The following is a 27744-nucleotide window of genomic DNA, read 5'->3' as shown; positions in this document are numbered from 1 at the left end:
TATGTATGTATGTAAAACTCCAGGAATAAACAGTTCCTAAACCACCCACTACATGATGTCATAGCATCATATATTTGTCACCAGTGGATGATGATTACGTTTTACAAGATTGCTTTCTACTACAAGTCAAGTATCAAATTAAGTACGAAAAAGCAAGTCAGATCTTTCAGCTGAAATGTCGAACATACTTTAGGTGATGTGTGAGTGCTACATAAGGCACAGTGAGGATGACAGGACTGTTTAATAATTGTTTTTATGGGCCTTTAGAGCGCCTGTAACCACCCACCAACTGATTCCCATTGCTCCCTGCGTTACCCTGGTGATCTTTGTCTCACAAAGTCGACACTATATAAAAAAAGAAAATGTTAAACTCAACTTTCCTGTTGACAGGTGTGGAGAATGTAAAAATACTTTCACAGTATAGTCTTAGAAAGAAAGAAAGAAAGAAAGAAAGAAAGAAAGAAAGAAAGAAAGAAAGAAAGAAAGAAAGAAAGAAAGAAAGAAAGAAACCTTGATACTATACTGTGTGCTAGATTGTTGGGCTCTAAATGAGGGGAATGGCAGTTTCCACATTTTATGGCCAAAAGGGAGGGTAAGTGATAATATTGCAAATATTTTGATTCTGTTGCTTAAAATCAAATTGTTTTCTTCAGTTTGAGACTCCTAGCTTTAGGATTTAAGAGATGTATGTCAATTTTACCTTTTTAGTTATTTATTTATTTATTTTTTACCTCTTTACTTTTAATCAGTGTCCTTTGTAGGGACCTCGCATTTTGTGTTCAAATTATAGGAAGCAGAGGGCAGCCTGAGGCAGAAACGATTTTCCTCACAATCGTGGACAAGGAGTCAGACCTAGAGCTGTCAGGAGATGAGAAGCACAAGCATCAGCTTAAAGTTTGACAGTATTAGTATTTATAGTATTTATTCTAAAAGTGCATTACACCGTACCTTTCCTGTCTTTATCAATTCAATTTAGATGATACAGAAATTGGGTGAAATACTTTAAAGATATGTGATGTAGACTGTTATCAGATCTTCGTAGTTTATTAATATAATGAAAATAATATTTGTCACAGAGATAATATGAAAATATGTTAAATATGTATTAATATATGCTACCTTTCTGACTTAATTCCAACTTAATTTTTATAATTTGTTTGTTTTTGTTTTACGATATGGATACAAAGACCCCGTTTAACCCTGTTTAATAAATGTTTAATAAATCCTGTAAGCACAAATAAAATGTCTAAGGGGACTAAAACCTATGATAGCTCTTCGAGAAATACACCAGATGTTCTCATGTGTCGGTCTGTCTGCACGTCATCCATCCGGATGAGTCTACTGTTAAGACAGGGTCCGGTGCGTGTTATCCGGTAACCCACAGCGTGCCTCTTGGTTGGTAGGCTTTCAGTCATCTTCCCATTGGAGGCTTAGCGCGTCACGATGAGGGCGGACAGCGGTGTGGACCACACAGCCTGTGTCCGGGGAGGGTAAAGGTGCCGCCTAAAAGCGTGCCGAGTTATTGGATACGTGTTGTTGCTAGGGGCGTGGGTTGTGCCGTGAAATGTTCTAGTTTCCCCAAACCTGAAAGAGATGAAATTGAAGAAGAAAACAGCATTATCATCTGGAACGACAGATGCGCTGAGAGCTGTGTGCTCCGACGACGTGGGGCAAGCTGTGCCGCAGTGAGCATAATCTGATAAGCGCTTGTGTCCATCCTGCACTCGGCTTCAGGACGACGCAGGAGAGGAAAAAGTATATGCGGAGTGTGAGGATAGATGGAATTATGCTGAGGTCACACTTCTCGGAGCTGATTCACACTTTCACCCGGAACACCTGCTGTATATTTGCATCCACCGGAGTCCGTCTCGATGACTGACGCGCACTTGCTTGTCCCGTGATGTGTCTTTGGAGGAGCCGGTGCGTGCCACGGTCTAAACATCCCCGCCTGTCCACTGTAGGCCTATAGAACAGCTATTTGTCTGCGGAACAAATCACAGTTTTATAGTAGGCGCAGGATCTTATGCAATGTGGTCGAAACGGATTTCGTGAGCTCATAGGTTAAACTGACAGCGACACCAGGCTTAGGTCGCCTTGCTCTGTGCTGTACTGCAGCAAGGTGGACCACCGGGGCGTGAGGTGGCAAGGAGCAATGCACGCATCCTCCCCGCTGGACATTTTTTGGGGGATGTTTTGTGTCCCGAACAAACAAAAAACCCAAGGCCATACACCCTAAACTGGCGAACTGCGTCACCGTGTTGGAGTGTTGCAGGTAAGCAGCGAACTCTTCCACCGCTACAAGAGAGCGGCTCATCATCCTCCAGAAACAATGTCGCCGGTGAGTGTTTAACAGCGTAACCGGGATGGATTCGGTGGATTCAAGCAAAGATCCGCCACTGGGATCCACGTTTTCCTCAGCACCTAATCTGGACTCGGACATTAATGCAAATGCTTGCAGGCCTGTGTATGAGAATGGTACAGACCACAATGTCAACATACAAAACACAGCCCTGCGTGGAGCAAGTGACCCCAGCTCATACCCCTCCACAGACTACCAGGTGCCGGTCCGCCACAGGTTTATTCGGCGGAGCCAGTGGTTGTCAGACTCCGAAGAGCCGCCGGTGGACACACCGGAGTTCGCCAACAGCAGCCCGGCACTCAACATCGACCTGCGAACCATCGTTGACAGGAGTCGGGCGCGGGTTCTGCACGCGACCCGCCTCCAGGAGACCTCGAGCACGGAGAGCCAGGTGGGCCTGAAAGACATGGCCACAGAGAGCGTGAACGCGGACGAGGAGAAAGGAGGCAGGAGCGAAAGCGAGCCCAAGGCAGAGGTCGTGCCCTCCGATGTCACAGGTAAAGCAGGAAGTGACGAAAACGAAGAGGAGCCCGGAATGAAGGCTGTGGCCACCTCGCCCGGAGGGCGCTTCCTCAAGTTTGACATCGAGCTGGGGAGAGGGTCTTTCAAAACTGTCTATAAAGGTCTCGACACCGACACCTGGGTCGAAGTGGCCTGGTGTGAGCTTCAGGTGGGTTCGCTAATCACTGAGGTCCAACATCAATCAGCCAACACAAATTAGCTGACTACAAGAGCTCTACAGCATCATTGATTGTTTTTCATTCGCTCATTTGAAGGTTAAAAATAAAAAGCAAGACAATAATAAAGATCTTTATATTACACATAAATACCCATATACATGCCAGTCATGTACCAAACTCTCAGGCAGGGTCAGTGGATGCTGTGTTACATTGTTGCCTTTGGTTCTTTCCCTCATTAGCTCAGCCAGGTCACAGCCATGGTTCTGTATATAGCTGGGATTGATTAAACAAGCTGAAGTTACAAGCATTTACAATACATATGACAGGATTTATGTGTGAACACACGCACACATATATATGTATTACAAGAAACTTCACTTTTTCACTTTTTTAAAATTCAGCAATCAGTTTACAAGCTTTTATTTTTATAATTCTTAGCCTAGATGTTGCTATTTCCAAACCAAGTTGAAGTAACAGCACATTTCTGATTCAGTAGATTACAAAGATGTCATTTAAAGGAAATCTGCATCCTCCTTGTCCCCTGCGCACATTATTGACTCTTAAGTGAATTGAATTTCATCTGTACCTACTCAGCCATGTCAGCAGATGAACTGAAATGGCACTTTAATTAGTCAGATTTGCTTATAGGCTATATTTTAGCAAGGGGTGATGCAGTGTTTCATATGAGTGACAGCTTGCTGTATCACTAATCTGTGTATGTGGTAATCTAATGATTAGTTTAGATGCTGCCCATGTGATATACAGATTAGTCTGCAGACAGACCTGTAGACAGTGGCTGCCCTTTAAGGGCTCAAATTGTGCTAAGCTTTTTCAGTCTGCAGATTTATGAGCAGGCATAAGAATAGAATTTTAAAAATTAAGTATTAAGACATTCTGCATCAAAACACAAGCAGAAGCGTCTTTGTTTTTCCCAGCAGATCTTTTTCATTAAACTTAAATAGCTACTACTTCTTGGTGTATGCTTAGTCACTGAATTGGCTTTCACGTTACACGCGGACTTAGACGTTGGGGCCAGTGCACAAAATGATGAGTCACCATCTCATCGTAATCTTAGAAACCTTTCGTGTGCTTTAACTGATCATAATTACAATTATTTCATATAAGATGAAAAACATTTCACCTCATACTCTTGCAGAAAGTGTAGGAAGGCATCTCAGCAAGTCTGGCCCAACAAATCACTGAATTTCTCCCTAATGAAAAAATCACAGCCTAGCTCTGTAAGGTTCATAGAATTAAGTGGTAGTTACATTGTGCTTCTATTTGCATTCAGTAGATGAAAATGAAGTTCTGATGTAGCCCATTCAGCGTGTCTTCATCTCATTTGAAGAGTGAGAACGGCGATTGTCCAAGGCTGTACCACAATGCGTCACTACTGTTTAAGATTAACTTTATTACTTTATTGCATTTGGTTTTCTGATCCTCATCAGTACACCTATCCATATCTTCAGTGCTCATTCTTGTCTATTAGAAGAGAATCCAACCACTGGGCATATTTTTAAGCACTTAAACACATAATTAACTGGATTTCACAGCAGAGTGTGCTTTTTGAATGTGTGTCACGTTTGATGAGCTCTACAGTAAGTGTATTTGTGCATTATGCGTGTGTGTTTGCATCTGCGTGGTGTCTGAGCAGGTTCTTAGGGGAGATCTAGTGATGATTCAACCATTCTGTCCCTCGAGATGAGGCCTTGCCCTTTGGAGTGTCTCTGTCTGTGTAACTCACTCACAAAAAAAGCTGCTGTAACTCAGATGCCCTGTGTGGTTTGTACACTGTGTGCGTACGGAGGTAGAACTAAGAATGAGACAGCAGAAAACATAGATGCTCATAGAAATCAGAAATGAATTGTATTTGAAGTGGAGCTTTTTTCCTGGTGTTGAGCAAACCAGGCTGCCAGTTTTGCTACTTACTTGCCTGCAAAAATGCGATCAAACGTTTGCTGACTGAGTTGTTTACCCGAAATTAGCAAATCGCCTAACACAATTTAGTAAAATGCCAAAGCACTTTACCACACTGAGAAGTGTCTCACAGTTGTACATTTTGTCTGATGGCTTAGTAATAAATATCAAACAGCGATTTATACCCTTGTGCTGTTACCACACAGATGTGTCTGGAGAGTGAGTCTTGCTGATGCAGCCTTCTGCACCATGAGAGTAGAAACGGGAAAGGCTGGGTTCATCTAAGGACAGTTTATAGTATACGAAGTATTTGATACACAGTAAACCAAGAGTTCTGTATGTTTATATTATTTCCAGATTTGTGTCCACAACATTCTATTTTATTTCTAATATTATTTATTATTTAGTTTTTCATTGTGCACAATTATGTCTCAGTAAAGACAATCCTGGTGCCACACCCTGCTGAGATCTTATCCCTCAAAGCGTCTTCTAATAATTTGTATGAAAATTGCTTTTAAAAAAGGACAATGAAGATATGGGGATGAGGCAAACTGTAATATATTTGTACACCATAAGAATCAGAGTTATGAAAGAAAGTCGGATCTGTATCCTTCACAGTGTTGCATGTAATATAAGACACCTCAGACTGAGCACTGTATAGATCACTATGAGCTTTGCAGGAAATCTGATTCTCAGGTATTTGTCGATAATCAATAGCATGAAATGTACATCAGGTTATTGTGGACCCCCTGGCCTTTGAAACATCAACTGCACCCGAATGGTTTCTGCTGAAACGTGTCTATGGAGACGGCTCTAAAGAAACCCTGGAGGTCATGCAGTTTTTGGCGTTGTCATAGTCTTTGAGTTGGATGTGTTGTGCTGACAAGAGAGAAACTGAAATGCGGAGGGTGTTTGCTGTCAGCTGTTTTACTATTTATACAACAGTTCAGGGAAGAAAGGGGACAAAATATTGATCCATTATACACAAACCCACTCAGGCTTGTATAAGTAAAGATGTAGAATTCAAAATTTGTGCAATTTAATTCCTAAATCAAGGATTTTCATTATGCTTTGTGGCTTTGTGATTGAAAGGAAAATAAAAAGAAATCCTAGCTCGCTGTTATAAAGTCTTAATGGAATTTTTTTTTGTTCCATTATTTACCAGAGGCATGTTTGACATTTATGATTAAAAATGTGATTAAAGCTCACGTTTATCTGCCATGACAGATGTGTCTGTCTCTGTATCACAGCAACAGATTAAACAAGACTTCTACTCATCTGTCTTTTGAAAATGTGATTTCACGAATGCTGTAGTGCTTTGTGTTTTCTACACAGTGGTAATAAAGAGAGTAATTGGTTCAGACCCCCATGTATACCCACTCAAAATGCCAAAGCTGCTTTCACTATAAACATGAGCCACAGGCAGCAGAGTCCCATCATAAAGCAATGGGAATATTCAAAGGAATCATATTTGTTCCATTACCATCTCTAACTGAGAAGAATGCATATCTGTCCTAAATGAGAAACAGGTGCAGCGACTTATTGAAACATTTGCAAACAGAAGTGGAAATACATTATAGAAGGCAAACACAGAGGCTGTACAAAACTAATGAGCTTGAAAGTCAGTGTTTGGTATGTTCACCTTTATTCTGCAGCACTGTCTGAACTATATTAGGCAAGTGTTCTTGTATTTTCTTTAGGCAGTCTTCAGGTATAGCTCTCCAGGCTTCTTGAAGGACATTCAAAGCTCTTCTTTGGATGTTTCTGCCTTTTGTTCTGTTCTGTCAACACGATCCCACACTGCTTCAATATATGCATTTCTATATATGTGTTTGCTTTCAAAGAAATAGTTGTCATGTTGAAACTAAAGCTGTTTCTAATCAGATGCATTCCAGGTGATATTGCATGATGGAGAAAATCTGATGGTACAGAAATTCCATCAGTTTTGACAGGATCGCCAACCCCACTGGCTGAAATGCAGCCCCAAACCATAACAGAGCCTCCACTGTGTTTCACAGATGGCTCTCCTTCTTCATCATCATTCATCAGTTCTTGTGTAATTTGGCATACCTCAGCCTTTTCTCCTGGCCTCTCCTCTCCATTTCCTGGCCTTCCACTGAGGCCATTTTTGCTCAGGAATCTGTGAACAGTCCATGAATCAAATGAAGATGCATCTCTCAGGGCCTGTGTCAGGTCTTTGCTGCCTTTTTTCCCCATTTCTTAAAGACAGGACTTTCAGACATTGTTCATCTGTTGCAGATAGGTTTTGAGACCTGCAACTTCTTTTATTCTCCACTTGTCAGTGAAGTAAAGTAAAGAAAACACTGCACAACATGCTGAGATACGCAAAGTTTTCACCTAATAGAAAAGATACTATTTTTTGTCTGTCAAACTGTGTTACCTTTGGCAATCTTTTTAGTTATTTATTTTGTAGATTTGACTAAAGAAATGGGCCCAAAATAGGTATTTCAGTCCCAGGCTGCTAGTAAAGTGCCTAAAGACACGAGTTAAAATTGTTTTTTTGCTAAGTTGTCTTCTATGTGTAGACCCATTACCAGTTAGTCCCCTGAGTTGCCTTTTTATGATTAAATGCTTCATAGGTCAGTGTTACATGGCTTAACAAACAAACAAGCAAACATTCCTATGAAAAAAGGACTGGGCTGAAAATCCCTCAGAAAACGTGGAGAACTATTATTTGAGACCACTTTGAAAAGATAGAAGTCTGGCTTGTTGGAAGCAAAATATAAAGAAATGAGGTGGGTAGAGAAACACAGAGAGACTAATACTGTTTCTTTATACTCTATAGAAGTAGATGCATAAATAATAGTAAAAAAAAAACCAAAACATTTTCTTTCTTCATTTTTCCAGGAACGGAAACTGTCCAAAGCAGAGAGACAGAGATTCAAAGAGGAAGCAGAAATGCTAAAGGCTCTCCAGCATCCCAACATTGTGCGATTTTATGACTTCTGGGAATCACCCGTCAAAGGGAAAAAGTGTATTGTTCTGGTGACAGAGCTGATGACCTCAGGAACACTAAAAACGTGAGCGGCAAAAGAAAAATATTTCCTGTCATAACCTTTGTTTGTCTTTTTTGCTATATTTTAATTTGCTCCCCAAAGCTGTTGAATGGCATAATTTTAGTCATTCTACGGCTGAAATCCAACCAAAAGCTGAAAGATATATTTATGTGAATAAGGGGGTGGATTTTCTTCGTAAAGAGTAATTAGCAAAATAAATGAATACCAAATAGAGGGTAGGACAGAATAGAAAAAGATTTTCAGGCAGTCACAATTAGGAAATTGGTTTGAGAAAAGAACAATCATTAGAGAAGGCTATAAAAATTAGCAAGAGAAGAACAGCTAACTGGATATATTTTATAAATGCAGAGGTTACTTGGGGATAGATCTCTAAATGTGATTTCAGCAACTATCATTCAGCATGTTTGAAAAGCCAGTTTTTACTTGTTGTCAACTGGAAATTCTCTATCACCACAATAATATATACATTCTTTATCTTCCAACAGGTATCTGAAGCGCTTTAAGGTCATGAAGCCTAAAGTTCTTAGAAGCTGGTGCAGACAAATTCTCAAAGGCCTCCACTTCCTCCACACTAGAACTCCTCCGATCATCCACAGAGACCTTAAGTGTGACAACATCTTCATCACTGGTCCTACGGGCTCTGTCAAAATCGGAGACCTGGGCCTGGCGACTCTAAAGAGAGCCTCTTTTGCTAAAAGTGTTATTGGTTAGTTACCATGCAGTTGGAAAAAATGCTGTTTTAATGATTTGGGAATTTTCACAGTGCAGAAAGAAACTAAACGCAGTGCAGACACTGTTAGACACCGTTAGAGGTCGAGATTATTTTACCTGATGCATCAAAGTCAAACATTCGCTCTAGTTTTGCTTTTAATTCTTGGCTCTGTTTTTATCTTTGGCAAAATATTTCACTGCACTCACCAATCCCACACTAAAATGTGTCAGCGGGTTATTTGTTGCTGCAGGTAGTGTTCAGTACCAAAAATGACACTGACGATCACTGTGGGAGTAAACGAAAACAGTAAATCTGTGTACTGCATAACCAAAATAAGGGAACTTGTTCCTTCTAAGTGTGGGATTTTGTGCCTGTTATGTTTTTTATGTAACAAAACAAAAAATTCTGTGAAGTGTAGAATTACATTAAAAGCTCAACATCTATGTGTCACTGGATCCGACCAGCTGTGACACAATGAGTGTTTTGAATCATTGGCCACTTTTAAAAAAACATTAACCCTACTTGGTGTAGAGTTACCGAGACTGTTTGGGCTTATTATTAGCTTTTTGACCACCTTAAAGTTGCTATATTTTACTGTCATGTTTAGAAAATTCTTCATGATTTATCAGGCCTGATCAGTTTCTGCTGTTGATGCCACTGGAGTTCAATTAAACCATCAGTAAGTTTGCAATTTATCATCTTCTCTTGCATTAATTTTCCAGGCACTCCAGAGTTCATGGCTCCAGAGATGTATGAGGAGCACTATGACGAGGCCGTGGATGTCTACGCCTTTGGGATGTGTATGCTGGAGATGGCAACATCTGAATATCCCTACTCTGAATGTCAAAATGCTGCTCAGATCTACCGCAAAGTGACCAGCGTGAGTTCACGTTCAAATCCTGCCACTGCTATAATAACTTTCAATCTATGATTACAACAAAGCCAAGCTATATCTCAATTTTTTGGTTCTTATTTAGAATGAAGGGTTCATTATAAGCCTGCCACAATATCCGATTTGTTCTGCACATTTGCAGTGATCAAAAGACAGTCAAATTTACATGTAGGTTTGCTTATTTTGTTGGAGTTTTTTTGCCTGCACGGATGCACTGTTGTATTCTTGTGGTGTTCCAGGTCAAACTTGGAAGAAAAAAATAAAGCATCTAGCTGGTTCTGCAGCGCTTGGAACACAGGACCCTGAGAGCATGGGCAAACCTCGGACTAATTTAGTTAAATTACTGTTATAACAGACAACAGTATCTACCTAATGTAGCTAATGCTGACACTTTTAATTTGGCAGATGAGAACGGTCCTATTTCTTTTGAAAACCTTTATTCCCAGGGCTCATATGTCTGAAAGACAATGTGTTTAACAGACTCTGTATTTAATGATTTTATACAATGCAGACAGAAGTTTCTTCTGTTATTTCTCCAAGTACTTCTGTTTAAAACCTGTCATTTGGTAAGCTAAGACATGGATTACATTTTTTTTAGGGGGTGAAACCTGCCAGCTACAGCAAAGTCCGCGACCCAGAAATTAAGGAAATAATCGGGGAGTGCATCTGTCACAGATGGGAAGAAAGGTAATTGGACCAGAACCTCTATCTCTAGCTTATGACGCATTGTTGTGTGGGTAGAGATTGACTCTTATATTAGCACTGCGTTGTTTTGTTTCTCCTCCTGCAAAGAGACGTCAATACCACTATTTGACTCTGACATAGTTTGTGCTCCTCTGTGTTTTACTGTGCCAGTGACATGTAGTGCAGGTCTGTAGTGTTTGTGTATTTCTTGCAGGTACTCCATCAAGGACCTCCTGAATCACGCCTTCTTTGCAGAGGACACGGGTGTGAGGGTGGAGCTCAATGAAGAAGATGATGGGAAAAAAGCATCCATCGCTCTAAAGCTGTGGGTCGAAGATCCTAAAAAACTGAAGGGAAAATACAAAGACACTGGTGCCATTGAGTTTACCTTTGATTTGGTGCATGAGGTCCCAGAAGTTGTTGCCCAAGAAATGGTAAGGAAATTTTTTTTCAAAAAGCACTGTTTCTCAGTGCTTTGCCAGTTCATGTTTCTTATTGGTGTCTGTTAAAATGTTGCCTCGCAACAAACACCTGGGTTTGAATCCATCATCTGGCCGGAGCCTTTCTGTCTAGAGTTTGTATGTTCTCCCTGTGTCTGGGTACTCTGGCTTCTTCCTACAGCCAGTCAGTGAGATTAGGTTTATGGACTGATAGAGGGGAAATGAATTTAAACTCTAACCATAACAAAAGTAGTTTTGTTTTTTTTGTTTTTTTTGTGGTTTGCTATTTCAATTCAGTTTCTGTTATTTCCTGTTATGAGGTAGTTGGGCTATCAGCATAATGATATACAAAGTGTCTAATAATGTTATGGAAGTCATTACATTGGAACACATCTTCTGATGTAGGTCTGATGTAAGGAGTGCGTTACTGGTTTGCAGTACTGCGAAGTGCTTCAGATACCACAGGACTATGTCTACATAGACACTAGAGCAGGGGTGTCAAACATAAGGCACGGGGGAAAGAATCAGCTCGGCAAAGACAGTCGGGCCCACTAGAGAGCTTTGGGAAAAGGAGGGCATATATTTTCGATTTTCAATTGTATTTTAATCAATTTTAGAGTTTTTCCTGTTGGTAAAGAGCTCCATCTGGGCATTTATATTACATAACAGTAATTATTAATTGTTTAGTTAAAAGTCTTTACATGCACTTGGTGTAAAAAGTGAGTTTGACGCTCCTGAACTAGGGCAACTGATCACTTGACCTTTCGCTCTTCATGCAAACTTCTGTTAATGCAGGATGGGTAGTTCTGAGCTGCAGTGAGTATCTTGCCTGTGCCTCCATAGGTGGATTCAGGTTTCTTTCTGGATTGTGATGTGAAGATCGTTGGGAAGTCCATCAGAGATCGTGTAGCTCTAATCAAATGGAGGAGGGAGCGGACTGTCTCACCAAATGGAAACAGCGAGACACCCGTGAAGAAAACTCAGCAGAACCTCCTACAGGTTCCCAGTACAGGGATGCCACAGGGAGCTGCATTAGCTACTACAGATTATGAAGACCAAGAGTCAGAGCAGCAGACTCTGATCTGCACCGTCCCCGCTGCCACATCTACCACATGTAAGAAACTGGAATTAGAATATTATGTGAATGTGTGCATTAACACAAAACCTGAAGTTAAAACCAGTGTTGATTTTAAGAGCCAATTTTGACCAGTTTTAATTTTATTAAGAATTTAAACATCTAAGCTCTTTTAGTTTTAGTTGATTCAATATCGCAAGAGCATCACAAACTAAATCTGAAGTGATTCAGTTCACTAAAATATAAAGTGTAAAAGTTTGTCATGTTTTTACCAGTGAGAGTTGCTCCACGTGGTTTACAAAGCATTTTATTTTCCATGACATCAAATATGAAATGCTGCTGCTTTTCCTGCTAAGAGATATTTTGTTGTGTTATTGTGAGAAAGCATAGCTGAGCCTGCCCTCCCTGCGTGTTTTTCAGATTAAATGTGTGTATCTAACCTTACTGCACAAGGAGATTACTTCTGATTGGATCCTACCTATCTACACAACGTAATTAGCTCTGTTTGGATCTCGTATTTCCAGAACGTCTTCATCTCGCTCATATGAAATGTGCTGACAAAAGTATCAACACATGTCATGATAGTTTTTCTCCTTGTGCATTTGTTATCATCTTGGTCAACAGAATCAAACACTGGTTAAAACACACGACACAGACTGTTGCTAAAATAGTTTCAGTGAACCTAAGCGAGAATCAGACATATGGCTGCTGCAGTGTCTGAGTGATGCCAAATTACGTGACATCATTTAGCATTTGAATTTTATTAAGATTCTACTCCACTGTCTCCCACACCCCATCTCTCTTTTTGAGTGTCTGTCCTTCCTGCATATGGACAAAAAGCATCACGGTGAATCATAATCTTTTACATGCTCTCTTATTACAGCTGGCAGTGGAGTGAGCTCCACCATGCAATTAGATGAGCAAAACAATCAGCAGAATGGCCCCTACCCAACGTTTCAAGAACCTGTTACCACAACTCAGATTATCTACAGTCCTCCTGCACAGACTGACCCTCAGCTGCACCAGGGGCCTTACCAGCAGTCCACTGCACAGTCCGTGCAGTTACACCAAGGAGCGTACCAGAAAACCGCAGGCCAGCTGCACCCTGGGACCTTTCAACAACCTGCATCACAACTGCACCAGGGGCCTTATCAGTGTCAAACAGTGAGTAAAAGCATTTCATGTTATTTTCATTTTCTCTTTCTGATATCCTTAATGATATTTTTCTGAAATAACGAAAATGTTATTTTCTTTTTCGGAATGATACGTCATCAGCGTCACTACAGTGATCCCTTTGTTTGCCATGAGAACCTGCTCATCACTGAAAGTACTATGTGTCTTAGGCGTGGCAGTGCCTCAATGGTTGAGATGGTACAGTGTAGGATGCAATCGCTAACTAAGACAACTCCACTCCCCTGCTTGTGTCCGTTACAGGAAGTGTCTCCGGCAAATAGCACAGAGAGTCGAGTGCACGATACAAACTGCCTGTATGCTAACTCTGCCCAGAAGCCGTCATTGTTATCGCCTTTCTTGCTCCCCCATCAACACTCTCATCATGACTCAGCAAGTCATTTCGATTCACCTCACCTTCCCCTTAATTTACAACCTCCTGCAGAGCTGCCTCCATGTGTCCCACGCAGCCCAGGGCCTCACCATCACTGCAAAGCTTGCATGTCTCTCCTCTGCAAGGACAGGACAAAAGGAGGTGGATCACTGGGACACACACACAAACGCACTGACACCACATCCACCCAGTTTGCTCCAGTCTCCAAGCCAAGCTCGCCCACATCTCTTCATCAGCCAAGGTCTCCTCCCTCTCTGCCCACTACCACATCATCAAATTGTCAGCCCGTCGTGGCAGCTTCTCCTTCACATCTTTCTCCACCTTCACAAAATGTGTTCCCACGGAGTTTGTATGAAGGTGGAGATCTCACGCTCCTCAACTACTGTCTCCATCACATTGTCAGTCGCAGGACCAGCTCCCCCACCCTCTCTGATAGAGGTGTTAATCATCCACTACACAACCAAACTGGGGTTTGTTGTTCTTCAGTACGTGAGCATAAAGACAAGAGCCAGAGCCTGGATGCTCCGTTCTACTGTTCTCCAAATGTGGTTAGGAACCTGCAGTTATCATCACATCACAGCAAAGACAGAGCCAATTCTCTGGTGGGTTAGAGAAGAAGACTTTGCATAGCCTGAAATGCCATAGCAGCAGCCTGCTGTATCTTTCCTGATCCTGCAAGTTGCCTCTCTCCCCTGCCCAGTATGTTAGCAGCCTGTTTTTGCTCCTGCTTAATCAACATTAAGTGCTGAATTACTCGCTCAAAGTGCTTCTCTTAACATGTTGGATGGGCAATGATAGATAAATGCTGCCGCTTCCCATTTCCATTTTAACTGCCCTTGATGAACAATTCCAGCTGCTAAAAAACACCCCTCTCCATTTTCTTGCAAGTGACCACAAATGCTTTGACAAACTAAAGTGTGAGCCACATTTGTTGTATTAAATACAAGCACATATTATACAGTTCTACTATCCCTAAAGAAGGTCTCCCATTATGTGTTTCTGACAGACAGCTCCTGCTCCAGCTACGCCAGCCACTGCTGCTAACCAGAGCAGACAGTGCTTTCCAGCTGCAGGCCCAACTCTACAGACACAGAACACTGCCCAGCCCAACCAGGAGCAGGTACTGCATACATCTGACTCTAAAATACCCTGGCAACATCTGTAGTGAGACCCAAAAATCTGAATTATGAAGCGACGGTTTGAAAGTCGCTCATTGGAGCCCACCCAGCTGCCTGTCCTAGCGTGCTTGACTCGCAGGGTCTCGTCATTTGACATGTAATATAAAAAATACAATTTCAACTTTTAAATCATAAACTGAAACATGCAATATAATGGAAGTTAATCTGCCATTTAATTTAGTGGTGCTGGCCATTTTAAGTCAAGTAGGTCTAGTGCTGTGTGTGAGGTGGGTGAAAAGTGTATCTGATTTTCCCTTTAATAGCCAATGTGCACTGTACTGTATATCTGTGTTTATGTGTGTGATGTGAATAGCTGTTCATGTGGTTTGTGTCTCCTTCACATTTATCTCTCCTCACTGTAGTACCATCTCCAACCAGCTGCTATCCTGCCAAAGGTAGAGCAGCATGCAGAATAACTGAATCACAAGTCTGCCCGCCCTGCAGCTCACTTGTAATAAAGTGAAGCTGTTAAACTGTTTAATTATTAGTTTGAATTCTCAGTTTCAGATTCATACTGTAAAAAAAACTAAATAAGTAAAAAAAGAAAAGAAGAAAGACAAAACCCCAAACATGTCATTTCCTTCCTTAGCTGTTATCTGCAGAGCAGCCTGCTTCCCACCTGAGTCATCCTGACACCGCTACCAGTTTTCCACAGTTAGTCTCCAGTGCTCCTTCCCCACTTCTACCCCTGCAGATCAGCATGCAGGTGTGTTGTGTTAGAGAAGACAACAACAAATCTTCCTATAAAATGATATAATAGGTGGCAGGGTAGAGTAATAAATAAGGGGCCTGTGTGAATGTTATTTCTATTGGTTATCTTTGTTCATTTTATATCATTTTCCCTTTTTCTTTCCCAGTTTTCCTCACCATATGCAGTTATTCAAACAGGGGGCCACAAGCCTTCCCCCGTCTCGCCAGCTCCTCTGCCATCTGTCTACAGCAGCAGTGAATCCACTATGTCTAGCACCTATTACTCACGTTCACCCCACCGTCCCTCTCTGCCTCTGATTCCTCATTCTGCCATGCCATCTATGTCTACTCTTGGCACTCCTCTGTCCACACCTCAGCATGTAGCCAGTGTGGCATTCCCCCTCCCATTTTTTGCCATGGCCGTGTCCTCAGCAGTGCCACAGCAGCAGGGCAGCCCCTCCACATCTCAACCAAACCTAAGTTTCCATTCCACCCATCCCTTACCTCTCTCTCAGGTACAACCCACCCCATACCCTGCCCCCAATCCTGAGCACGGTCTGGCTGAGCAGCCTGTCCAGGTGAATATTTCACTCAGTTCTCACTGTAATGGTTGGTTGGATCATAGGAAATCTGTAATGCTAAGGTGGAATGGGTGTGATGCTTGCTGGGCATGGGTTTAGCGACTCGAAGACACAGAGTACTTGAACTAACTGATGAACAATTCTTTAAATGTGCTTGTTTTCTTTCAGATACAGTCACTCACTCCGCATGGCACTCTGGGAGACTTTCAGCATTTGGGTGCGGTTCACTCAGTTTTGCCTACTGTTCAGACTTCTCTCTGGGGAAGGGGAACAGATTCAGAAACTAGTGGAGCTGGCCTTGACTTAGCAGGAGCTTCTACAATTTCAGCCCCAGTCCCAGCCCCAGCGTCAATCCCAATCCCAGCTAATGTTGTTACTCAACCTCCAGCACAAATTCTGGCTGTGGTGGGAGCACAAAACCAACTTCAAGTCCCAGTATCAGCTCAGGCCGCAGCTATGCCTCAAACCACAACCCTTCTTAAATCCCCCACTTCAATCCCAATACAAGTTCCAACAGCAATTCAAGCTGCAGTCTCAGCCCCAGCTCAACCACTAGTATCAGCATCAGGTCCCATTTTGGAGCAAACAGAAGTCTCCTCTGTGAGCATACTTTCATCCAAACCCGAAATGTCAGTCCCAGGCTTGGTTTCAGGCCCAAACACCCTGCCAGCACCAGTTCAGTCTGCAGCTCCTGTTCCCGCTCCAGCTTCTGTCACAACTTCAGTCCCAGCTCCAGTTCTGCAGCCTCCTGGCACCCAGACAACAGTCTCAATACCCGAGTGTTCCAGCCTGCCTGCAACTCAGCAAACTGCAGACATGGCATCTGCATCCAGCACCCCTCATCAAGAGCCCTGTGCAGAGGTAGTGATGAATCCAATGTCTGTGAATATTTGAGAACAATACCAGTTTATACACTTATGTAAATTCTATAAGCTTTACCTGTGCTTGATTAAAATTGTCTCTGCAAATGACAAATAAAGTCATGTGAAAAAGAAAGTTCTTCACAGAACTCTTTGGAGATCCATGAAAAAGTAAGTACACCAGCCAGGTGCTTCTAAAGAAAACTTGATTAACTGATCATCAGCACTTGTGAAAGCAGAGGTTTAGGCAGTTAGGTGTGGGGGTAACTCAACGCCACAGTCTTACCAGTTTTTAACGTCTCTGAAAATTCAGCCCAAGATCAGACCTTACGATGCTCCAAGAAACTGTGGGGGGGGGAAAAAACGCTTCTCAGACTCCAGAGGCTTTATTAACCATGTCAGGTGTTAAAGTTCATGAAAGAACATGGCTCCACAGCTTAGGTTCGTTTAGATTACAATACGCCAGCACATCAGTGCAATTCATAGCAGCTGTGTCAAGCATGGTTGAGGAGGGTGATTATTTGTGCTTGTTTTGCAGCTACAAAACCAGAGCATTCATTGAGTTGACCACGGACTCCACTGTATATTAAAGTAATCTAGAGTCACATTTGAGGCCATATGCCTGACAGCTCAAGACTGGCTGAAATTGATCCCAAATGCAGCAGCAATTCTACAACAGAATGGCTGAAAGAGACAAGATGTGTCACTGGTCCAAAGTGCAGACCTCAACCTGACTGAAATGCTGTGGCAGGACCTGAAGAGAGCCGTGCATAAATGAATGCCAGCAAACCTCAGCAAGGGATACAGAAACCAATTACTTCACATTATTACTACTTCCACAAATGATGGCTCATACTGTAGCTCTGTAAAAACTTTCTTTTTCACATGACTGTATTAAAGTATCCGCTGGTCAGAAAGAACGTTCAAACTGCAGGATTCATTTCAAATTACATTAACATAAATTTTATACATCAGTCCCATCATGACACCAGCTTCTGAATCTTAGTTTAACATGCTGAGAAGTAACAACACACATTAACCATATTACATTATACATTAACCACAGTAAGGCTTAGTCCCCCAGTGATCCATTATAGGTCCTTCATCGAGGTCCTCTTACACTCCCATTTTTCTATTTTCAGGAGGTGCTTCAGGAAAAACCAATATCTTTACCCAGTTATGAATTTGACAGGTGTGTATCTGTTATTTTTAAAAAAATATATATTTTATGTCTTTTCAGATTCTGTAGTTTTTACAATTTTGTGTGAGGAAAATGTGCCACTTGGCCGTGAATTGCTAAACTGTCTTAAAATGTTCTTTTTCGTTTTAGTCTCAAGTCTGATATACCATCTGGTAAGGAAACAAGTGATGGCTATGAAAGCTTTGCTAGTGTGGGAAAGGGAGATGGGAAACCGAGGAAACATCACCGCAAGTCTGCCCGCACCCGTTCCAGGCAGGAAAAGACCAGCAAACCAAAGCTGAGCATGCTCAATGTGAGTCTTGGTGACATTCGTGGTGTCAGAATGTACAGTTTCTTGAAATCTTTTATTTTTCAGTTTGTAAAGTGTAAGCACTGCTCCCACAGGTTTGCAACACTGGTGATAAAATGGTCGAATGCCAGCTGGAGACTCACAACCACAAAATGGTGACATTTAAATTTGATCTGGATGGAGACGCTCCCGAGGAAATCGCTACTTACATGGTTAATCCAGACTTGTACAATCTAGACTTTGTGTTTAATCATTTCTTAATATTTACATTATTGTTTAACATCTTAACAACTGCATATCTACAGGTAGAGAATGGCTTCATCTTGATGTTAGAGAAGGAAATCTTTATTGACCAGCTGAAGGATATTGTGGATAAAGCTGAAGACATGCTGAATGAAGACATGGAGGGTGAAAGGGACACAGCTTTGAGTTGCAGTCCTTTACAAGTCCAGCCATTTGAAGCATTAGTAGGAGAGGTAAGAAACAAATACACTCATTGCTTGAAATTAGCAATTAGCAGACTGACTTAGCTTTCATCTATACATTTCTTTGTAGAGTCAGCAGCCTGGAGGATCTCAACCAGTCTATCAGCAAAATGGTATAACACTTTTCTTAGAAAAACATTTACCCATATGCATGTCTGGTAAATCCTTTTTCCTCGTCACTATAACTTTTTTTTTTTTTTAAATTCTTCCCAGTTCTTCATACAGGAAAGAGATGGTTCATAATCTGCCCTGTAGAGGAGATACCTACATCCAGTCAGGAGACCCCCTCTGACGGGACAACTACGCAGTCACCTGGGAGCTCAGCCGCTATGCACCCTGCTGACAGCACCACTGCAAAGCCCTCCAGAGGTGACTGCAAATTTTCCAATAATATCCAGCAGCTTCAAGGAGCAAGAGCACCACCTTGTGGCAGTACAATGACAGGCATCCTGCAGCTCAGATGGGCAAAAACTGATTTCACAATAAATAAAGTAGACCTTTTTTTAAAAATAAATAAATAAATATCACAATTCTGTGTAATTTTGATTCTACCTTTTGCAGAAGAGGGTTCATCTTCCACAATGTCTGGGGGAAGTGGAGGTTTCTCTTACGACGTGTACGGATTCTGCAGTCCTCCAATAATGTCCAACACAGACCCGCTCCTCCTGGCCACCCTGTCACCTCCTGTGTCTGCACCTCCGACTCTCCAGTCAGTGCCATCAGTGGAGCCAGCAGGCAGTTCAATGCAACACAGCATGCAAGCCCAGACAGCCAGAACACAAACATCATCCCCGCATGCTGCTTTCCCTGTGGAAGATTCGCAGGGATCCCCTCTCGGCTCCATCTCACCAATCCATGCATCTCAGAAGTTGCCTGATATGACATGCCCGGTTTCTATTGCTGACGACGTGCCCTGCTGCCCTCTGGTCATGCCCCTCTCTCTCGATGTGAGCACTTCACAGGTTGGATCTCCGCTTACTCTTCCGCTCCAGGAGCCAGGATCAGTCAAAGAGGCACCGGCTGTCTCCTACGCCCCTGCTGCACGGAGCGAGCGACCACAGCAACCTGTGGTGCTGCATCAGCCTTTTGCCACTGTTGGAGGGACCAAAGTGTCCTCACTACCACAGAGTCCAGCACCATCCCAGCATGGTGCAGGTCCCAGTGAGTCCGATGGTGAAGGAAGACTGGCTCGTAGCGGCTTTGTGGACAGCACCATTAAAACCCTGGATGAGAAACTACGGAATTTGCTCTACCAGGAGTATGCTCCCATGTATCCATCAGGCAGCGCTGCAGAGACACCAGGGTCTGGCACAGAGTACATCCAGTCTCCTCCTGGTCCAGACAGCGCCACAGGAGGCTCAGGAAACAGCACCCCAGGGCCAATAGGGGAGGGACGCTACAGAGGAGGTGAACAGCTGGTAAGTATGTTTTGTACTGTGTTGTACTGTATCCAAATAATATTAATTTAACTGTTTAATATATTTTAGTGTTTTAATGGAGTTCAAGAAAAGGAGCACAGCTAAACTGATCTAAGAGAGAATGACAAATATTATTTAGCTGTTCCTCATCAAGTATTTTAAAGGACAACGAGTAATAGTTTGTATCCTCTGCCCTCTATAAGCCTCAAATTCCAGAGAGAATGGACAGTTTGAGCGCACTGAGTGATTCAGCTGTGTGTGGTACGTCAAACATCGCAACATAATCGGCATCATTATCTCCTAAGTAAAATGAGATGCGAGTTAATTCCTGCAGTGCTACAGTTTTAGTATTGTGGATATTTTCCTTCCAGCATCCCTGTCAAGAAGACACGTTCCTCACTCTGCTTCATGCTCTGGAGCAAGAGGTCGATTTAAGGTATGTTCTAGAGTATGTTCACACATTTAAAGTGAAGGTAGAGCTGTGTATTCAGCACCATTTTCTTCTTTCACACCATTCATGATGTCATACGAATTCTTCTTCTGTGCTTTTGGCAGATCACTCCTGTTGCCCCTGAAGTGGCCAACAGACGAGATGTGAAGCAAAGGAGCTGGAGCAGCGCTGCCTCACCGGCGCACCCTGTGGGATACATTAGGGACCATGGTCAGTTTGATGCCATGGCTACCTCCACCACAATTGGCCGTTTCTCTGTGGTGAGCACTGAAGATGACATTACACAGAGGACACGTTGTAGCCGTTACTCTGCACCGCCTGATTTCTATCTGGACACGCCTCCTTCTAACGCCAAGCGGGGCTCTTTACCTCGTGCAATGACATCCGTCCCTGTGGATGTCACGGTCCACGCTCGCTTCCTCTCCTCAGATTCAGGGGCAGAGAGCAGCCCTGCAAAGCTGACTCCTGCCACCCCGTTGCAACACTCCCGCTCTGAGCGCAGAGGAAGTGACCTCATGAAAAGGGCAGTGGCCTTTCTCCGTCGTTCTGGTCGCAGCAGCAGCGTGCAGAGCTCTGACTCACCGAGCAGGCATGGTGGGGTGCACGGCTCTGCCTATGGCAGCAGCGATAATGACTCCGAGATGGAGGATTCAGACATAAAGAGAGAACTACAAAGACTCAGGGAGAAGTAAGCATCGCTTTTGGTTTGCTTTCTGTCATGCAGCATGTTTGTATATGAAGATATTTTGTCATTTAGCTTGTAAGTCATTATTATTTTTCTCTCCTGGGTTTCCTCAGACATCTGAAGGAAATCTCTGAGCTGCAGGCCCATCAGCGAGGGGAAGTGGAGCTCCTGTATCGAAGACTTGGTAAAGTTCCTCCTCCTGGCCTGGGAGTTGCTGCACCACATGCCAGCCGTAGAAAGAGGTCCAGCAAGCACAGGCTGAAGCCAGGCAAACTTCTCAGCCCTCTGGTTCAACAGTTTAGAAATGTCACAACCAAAACTGGTGACTCTAGCAGATCCAGTGAGTGGCTTTGCAGAAATCCAAGTACTAAAAGTTAAGAATATGTACTGAAAGACTATTTATTGATGTTATCCTCTTGCATTTGTGTGTCTTTAGGTGCTGCTGCAGGTACGGGTGACAACACAGTTAGTTTAAATGGGTCTCCAGCTAAAGGGTCTTTCCCCACTCACAGCAGGGCCCGGTCATGCACCAGCCACCTTCCCAGCTCAACCTCGGAGCCTGTGCAGACTCAGCAGCCCTGCTCCCTTAAAGGCTCTTTATCTTCTGATAATATTTATGCTGGACTACACGGAGATGGAACTGGCACACAAGTGCCACCGGGGCAAGGTACCACACACCCTGATTCAACAGTATTAATAAAAGAGTATTAATAAAACCATTATTTGTGTTGTTGCTTTGTTTAATAATGTTGGCAATGGAGTGTTTATTCTTCTTACCCTGTTGTCTTTTCCCCTTGATTATGCTCCTCTACAGGCTGGTCTAATTACCCTCAACCATCTGAGAGAGTGACCTATAAATCGAGTAGCAAGCCACGAGCTAGATTTCTCAGTGGGCCTGTGTCTTTATCTATCTGTTTGTATCTCTTCTCTTCCTGCATAGCTTCATATTTTCTGGTTTCCATATTTTCAGTAAAACTCCTTTTAGTTCACAGGGTTTTTTATGTGCTATTTTTTTCCCTGCCTCATTGTTATTAGTTGGTATTTTATTGTATTATTTCATTTCAGAGATGATTTTATTTTATTCAGCAGTTTACACAAATTCCCTGAAAGAGAAGCTGAGAATTTTACCCAATAGCTATCAGTCATGTTTAAAAACTGTTTTTATTTATTTATTATTCAACGTATTTTTATAAGTATTGAGTTTTACCTCACGTTTCACGTGTCTCACTAATTCTTCTGCTCTCTGTCTGTGTGCAATAAGCACTTATCAACTTTGTATTCCTAGGAAATAGACTCTTGCATGTCTCATGCATCCCAAACTACAATAGATTTTCTCGTCATGCTTCTTTCTAACCCTGTATTACCTGTTTGTTATCTGTCACTTTGATATCCTGCACTTTGTAATGCCTTAAACATGGGTCATCTGCATGATTTGCTAACTATACGGATTGTCTCATTTAAGGGGAATGATTGCCTTGTTTATCCATTTGTTAGTGTGACTTTATTCCCTTGTTTTGCAGTGCTCTGTAGCTTTGTTTTGCACCGTTCCCCGTTATTGACCATTATAACCTGCTGATGAAAGCAGCGATTTGCATTAATCTTTTTTTGTTCTGTAGGGGCGACACTGAAGCGACTTTGTCTTGGTAAAGAGCGTGGTAGCAGTATGTAAAATTACAGTCTCATTAAGAATTTGTTTTTCTATAAGTCAAGTTGTTTGTTTCATGTTGTAATCAGGGTATTAAACCAGGTGTTTATATGTGTGTGTGTCTTTTTTAGGGTCTGGAGCTTCAGCAGGGGCTTCCAATCAGTCACAGCAGCTGCCTGGGGGTGTCACACCTCCTCCACATCAGCCGGTGATAGGATTGGCCCAAGCTCAAGCCAATAACAGCAACAACAAAACAGGCACATACAGTAGCACATCTGCGAGTGCCCATGATAGCAACCTGCCTGAAGACTTACAACGACTAATGGATGACTGGGCCCAGGAGGTTCTGATTGTCACCCACCGGCCTCGCACTAACTCTTTGAGTATAACTCGACCCCAGCTTTGGGATCAGGATCCACTTCAAACAAGTGAACAGCTTGCTAGGGCTTCAGATGTGAGTGCTATGGTTATTATCTATTCTATAAAAGAGATATTGCAAATATACAGTGTTTAGATCATGAGGCCTGAAGTGTATAAAACTACTCTAATGGCTATAACTTCAAAATGCCTTAATGTTGTAGGGACTCATTAATTAGAAGAGTTCATTACAGAATACAGTAATACGCTTTCATTTTATCATGACTTGCACTCTGACTTGATTATTGTATTTCATTTCCTAATGCATGCTGGGGCATTCGTTAAGATTACTAGAGGTTATTGCCATGCTAGTATTGCAGTACTGTATCCTGCATGTCTACATGTTAGTGTAGCTATTATTGTTTTAATATGCAAAAGTGCTATGTTTACTATTTGCTTTTAACTATGTAACCCTTTTAGTTATCGCCATGGACAGCTTCAGGACCAGAGGCCTGTAGTCTGCCACTGTCCTGGCCTGATGCCCCTGGGTCAACAATGATCGCTACCCCGCCGGCGGGGGCACATCCCTCTTATCAGCATCACTCTCCTGCTCCATTCAGGGCCTTGCCCTCACCTCTCTCTATTAGCCAGTGGCCTGGGTTTTTCTTTCCCCTTCCTCCAGGAGTCTTTGCCTTTCCTGCTGTGGCCTCAGCTCAGGATACCCACAGCTCCATTCCAGCACCATCATATCAGCCAACTGACCCCAAGGCGAGGACTCTCTAATCTCTGTAGCATTGTGTCTTCCAACTCCGTTACCAAAAATATATCTCATTGTAGTTCTAGTCAATCTGTACATAATAGTGTAAATATATATAACCAGCACGTATGTAATCATATGTACATACTCATCCTTAGTCTTTTTGTTATTTGTGTCATTTTGCATCAACATACCTCATGTCCGTATTACAATGCATAATCCTTGAGTGCAGTCCACTTGTAATTAGCTGAATCGTGCATTAAAGTGCAGATTTCTTTTTCTGTATGTGCATTGAATGTACATACTGTATTTCTCATTCATATTGTGTTTTCAGTTAAACAGCTGATGTTTGTGTTGCTCATCTCACTCATATATATATAAGCTGCCGAGTGTATATATGAATTATCGTCAGTCTGTAAATAGCTCCTGTGTTTGTACAGTTACCATTAGATAATCTGTAGGTTGGTGCTGCAGTTACGTGTCTTAATGCAACACCTTATTTGCCACCATCATGCCATCACTGTGAAGACTTGACATCCTGGTCACTAAGGCCAGTCGCTTTACTCTCTCTCAGTCCAAGGATAGGTTTCATTCTTCATCGATGAAATGCTTCCAGCACAAGCGCTTGAAACATCCTTAAGAGATTTGAATGAACTTGAACTTTATCTTCAGGTGGAAAAAAAAAACACCTGTGAGAGTGCCTTGAAATGCAGTTTCTGTTTTTTGAAGAAAAGCATTTAGATTCAAAGCATACTCTAGATATATTCTATATAAGCTTTCACCTTCACAGGTAAATTATGTGATTTGAATAATGAATGTGGATTAAAACATGTTTAATTTAGCAACAAAACACAGCTAAACACTACAATCCGGTGTTGCGGTACATTAAATATCAGAGATTGTAAAAAGATTAATGAATATCCAAAGCTGCATTAGGTTAGCATATACTTGTGTAAGTTTCCTTGTTCACTGAAGTCATGTTCTTGTGGGATTGCTTTAGCACCTGCACAGCAGCCTGCATGACCACACGGATGTTCTCTGAATCCCCACTGAGTGGTGTTCTGTGTTTAGAGTGGATGTTGTTCAGAGAAAGCGATTGAAATCATACATAAGGAGGGCTGAAGGACTCAACACACGAGTCAAAATCATAATCATCCCATACCTCTACTAATGCAATCTGTAGCTTTACATATTGTTGCCTTGTGGTTTTTAAGAGATTACTGCGTGGATGGTTTTCGTTTGATAAATGCTGTTGATGTAATAATATTAGGGGGGCATATGATGAATGTGAATTACCGAAAAGCCACAACTGTTTGATGTTTGCGTAATAGGCATAGGTTTTCAAAATTGTATATTAGATGCTGGCCTTTTAGCTCATGCTTATACGTATTAAGGCTAAAATGATTCAAGGATTTCCAAAAAATATAGTGCTTTCACTATTTTAGTCAAAAACAATACTTTAATACATCTCTTGCATAAATCATTTACTCCCTTACAAGAGTTCTGGGGTTGCATAAGTCATTTTGTGTATTTTTGAGTGCAAATGGCACAGTCATCTTAAGAAAACACTTGCTTTTATAAATGTGGTCCCTTGTTTCCCTGTGTAAAACTACACAGTCAGTATGGTAAGCCAAGCAGTTCTGTAAAGGCACAATAAACACTTTTGGGGAACCAAAACAGAAATGTTCTATATTTGCAGAATTAGAGGACGCTAGATTTCCCATAATGCAACACGCTAGCATCTTTACATCATCAGGGTTGTTATCTTTCAACATTTAAAAAAATAATTTCAAATTCACAAAACACATTACGCAGACTGAGTATAACACATCATAAACTGAACCTTAAATGTAAAATCATTGGCATGACCCTTTAAAATTGTTTCACTTTTGCACATTAGAGAGTAATTGAAAATGGATTATTTGTCTATAAGGTAGATCTTTAATAATGACCTAGATATTTTTTTTAATCTCCTATGCAGTAGTTTTCTTTGTGCTTTCCACTGTAACTTCTGTTTTTAAATCTAATGCTTGCAATGACAGCTAGATGTATGATTGCTTTTGCCTGCTATATCACCTGTTTTCCCAGCAGTTTCCTGACCTTGTCAGATTGATACCTTCTCAAAAAAAAGCTGTACATACTTGAAGACATAAATAAATTCATTTTTGCTTGACACCACACAATATTAGTCACATACTGCTTTCATTAGTAGTCACAAGCCAAATTGTCTCTGGGTCTTTACTCTTCTCCACTCTGATTCGCCAAAACAGTATTGCTTATTACAAATGAAAAGACAGTTTTGCAAATGCAGTTCTGGGAATGTTATCACTCTATATTTCACCAAACAGAGGCTAAAATCTATGTTAAAATCCACATTTCACCACTGGTATTTGTATTTCACTGATAATAGGAGATTTCTGAGGTGTTTACTTAAAGTTTTTGTGTATTAGTATCTTTCTGTCAGGCATAATACACTTGACACTGCAGTTTGAAGATCATCCTGATCTTGATTGTGGCTCAAAGAGTTGGCAGTTCGTCTTGTAACCGGAAGGTTGCCGGTTTGAGCCCCGGCTCGGACAGTCTCAGTCGTTGTGTCCTTGGGCAAGACACTTCACCTACCGCCTCTGTCAGTCTGCCCCAAGGCAGCTGTGGCTACAACTGTAGCTTGCCTCCACCAGTGTGTGAATGAATAATGGAATTGTAAAGCGCTTTGAGGGCCCCAAAAAGCGCTATATAAATGCAATCCATTATTGTTATTATTATTATTGTCCAAGGAAATCTAAAAAGTAGAACTCCAGAATTACACAAATTGTCAAGGTGTCTTGGAAGCATTTCTAAATAACTGGAGATTCCAAGATTGCTAGTTTAAACAGTTGTGTATATACACAAGTCAATCTGGATGTGTCACCACATTGCCAAGGTCTTAAAGAAGGCCAGCAGCCACCCTCAGATGTGAGGAAATTAGTGATGTTCAGGAACAACACTGGATCTACCAATGTTCAAGTACGCTACCAACTGGAAACTGGTTTCATCATCGACCAAGACATGTTGACCAAGAAAGAAACCCCTGCTCCAAATTCCACAGATTTAATATTGATTGAAACCTGCAGCTGCCCACATGGGCAAGCAAACTGGCTTCTAGAAAAAATGTTTTGGACAGATGGAGAAAAGATTGAGCTACTTGGCCACAATGACAAGAGGTATGTTTGGAGGAGTAAAGGTGAGGCTAAGAAACCTGAAAACTCTGTACCCGCAGTCAAGCATGGTGGTGGTAGTGTCGTGGTCTGGAGCTGTTTTGTTGCTAGTGGTACTGCAACACTGCACAAGGTGGATGAAATAATGAAGCAGGAGCAGGAGGACTCCACATATGTTGACTTGGAGGTGATTTGGACACAGCTGGGTGTTCCAACAGAATGCTAATCTGAAGCACACGCCAATTACAGTTTTGGATAAAGAAAGCAAACATCTGCAATGGCCAAAGCTTCAGCCTTAATCCTATGTGGACAACACTTAAAAGCTGGCTCTATGCAAAGAAACTAATTTAAATGAACTCAGTTATGCCAATTATGCCAAGAAGAGTGGTTAAATATCCAGCCAAATTATGCCAGAAGCTTGTTAATTGCTACCAAAAGCATTTGGCTTGGGTTCAATTTGCGAAACGACTTTAAACCAAATATTAATGATGGTGTATGTATAGATTTGACACTGTGTGGATTAGATAAAATTTAAAATAAATTTAAAAAATAATCCAATTCATGCTTTTTAAAGTCGTTAAAGATGAATGCT

General features: G+C 41.9%; 1 protein-coding gene across 3 annotated transcripts; it reads left to right on the top strand.

Annotated features, from left to right (window-relative positions):
• The first annotated feature begins 1157 nt into the window (after nucleotides 1-1157).
• Nucleotides 1158-26141, top strand: wnk2 (WNK lysine deficient protein kinase 2). 3 transcript variants are annotated; one of them, XM_080301810.1, is made up of 28 exons: nucleotides 1158-3029; nucleotides 7825-7997; nucleotides 8480-8700; nucleotides 9429-9586; nucleotides 10197-10285; nucleotides 10497-10716; nucleotides 11566-11836; nucleotides 12681-12961; nucleotides 13073-13963; nucleotides 14368-14481; nucleotides 15397-15807; nucleotides 15979-16671; nucleotides 17813-17862; nucleotides 18001-18163; nucleotides 18256-18372; nucleotides 18466-18636; nucleotides 18716-18758; nucleotides 18859-19014; nucleotides 19207-20063; nucleotides 20267-20324; nucleotides 20435-20499; nucleotides 20619-21202; nucleotides 21313-21539; nucleotides 21636-21866; nucleotides 22014-22088; nucleotides 22816-22860; nucleotides 22976-23298; nucleotides 23682-26141. In XM_080301810.1, the coding sequence occupies exons 1-28, from the start codon at nucleotides 2364-2366 to the stop codon at nucleotides 23982-23984; spliced, it is 7656 nt and encodes a 2551-aa protein (XP_080157936.1). In that variant the 5' UTR covers nucleotides 1158-2363; the 3' UTR covers nucleotides 23985-26141. The 3 variants fall into 3 exon arrangements, with proteins under 3 accessions (XP_080157936.1, XP_080157935.1, XP_080157937.1); XM_080301809.1 differs by having other exon boundaries at nucleotides 22014-22112; XM_080301811.1 differs by lacking the exon at nucleotides 22014-22088.
• The last annotated feature ends 1603 nt before the right edge of the window (nucleotides 26142-27744 follow it).

This window comes from Astatotilapia calliptera, chromosome 5 (assembly GCF_964374335.1).
Source record: "Astatotilapia calliptera chromosome 5, fAstCal68.1, whole genome shotgun sequence".
In the NCBI taxonomy this organism is placed as follows: Eukaryota; Metazoa; Chordata; class Actinopteri; order Cichliformes; family Cichlidae; genus Astatotilapia; species Astatotilapia calliptera.
The sequence above is the reverse complement of the archived record's forward strand: the minus strand, read 5'-3'. Positions and strand labels throughout refer to the sequence as shown.

Coding starts and splice junctions, on each gene's coding strand:
- wnk2 (XM_080301809.1), top strand. CDS start 2,364: ATGGATTCGGTGGATTCAAGCAAAGATCCGCCACTGGGATCCACGTTT. Junction 11,837..12,680: donor CGCTGCCACATCTACCACAT/GTAAGAAACTGG, acceptor CTCTTATTACAG/CTGGCAGTGGAGTGAGCTCC. Junction 17,863..18,000: donor CCCAGTTATGAATTTGACAG/GTGTGTATCTGT, acceptor TTTTCGTTTTAG/TCTCAAGTCTGATATACCAT.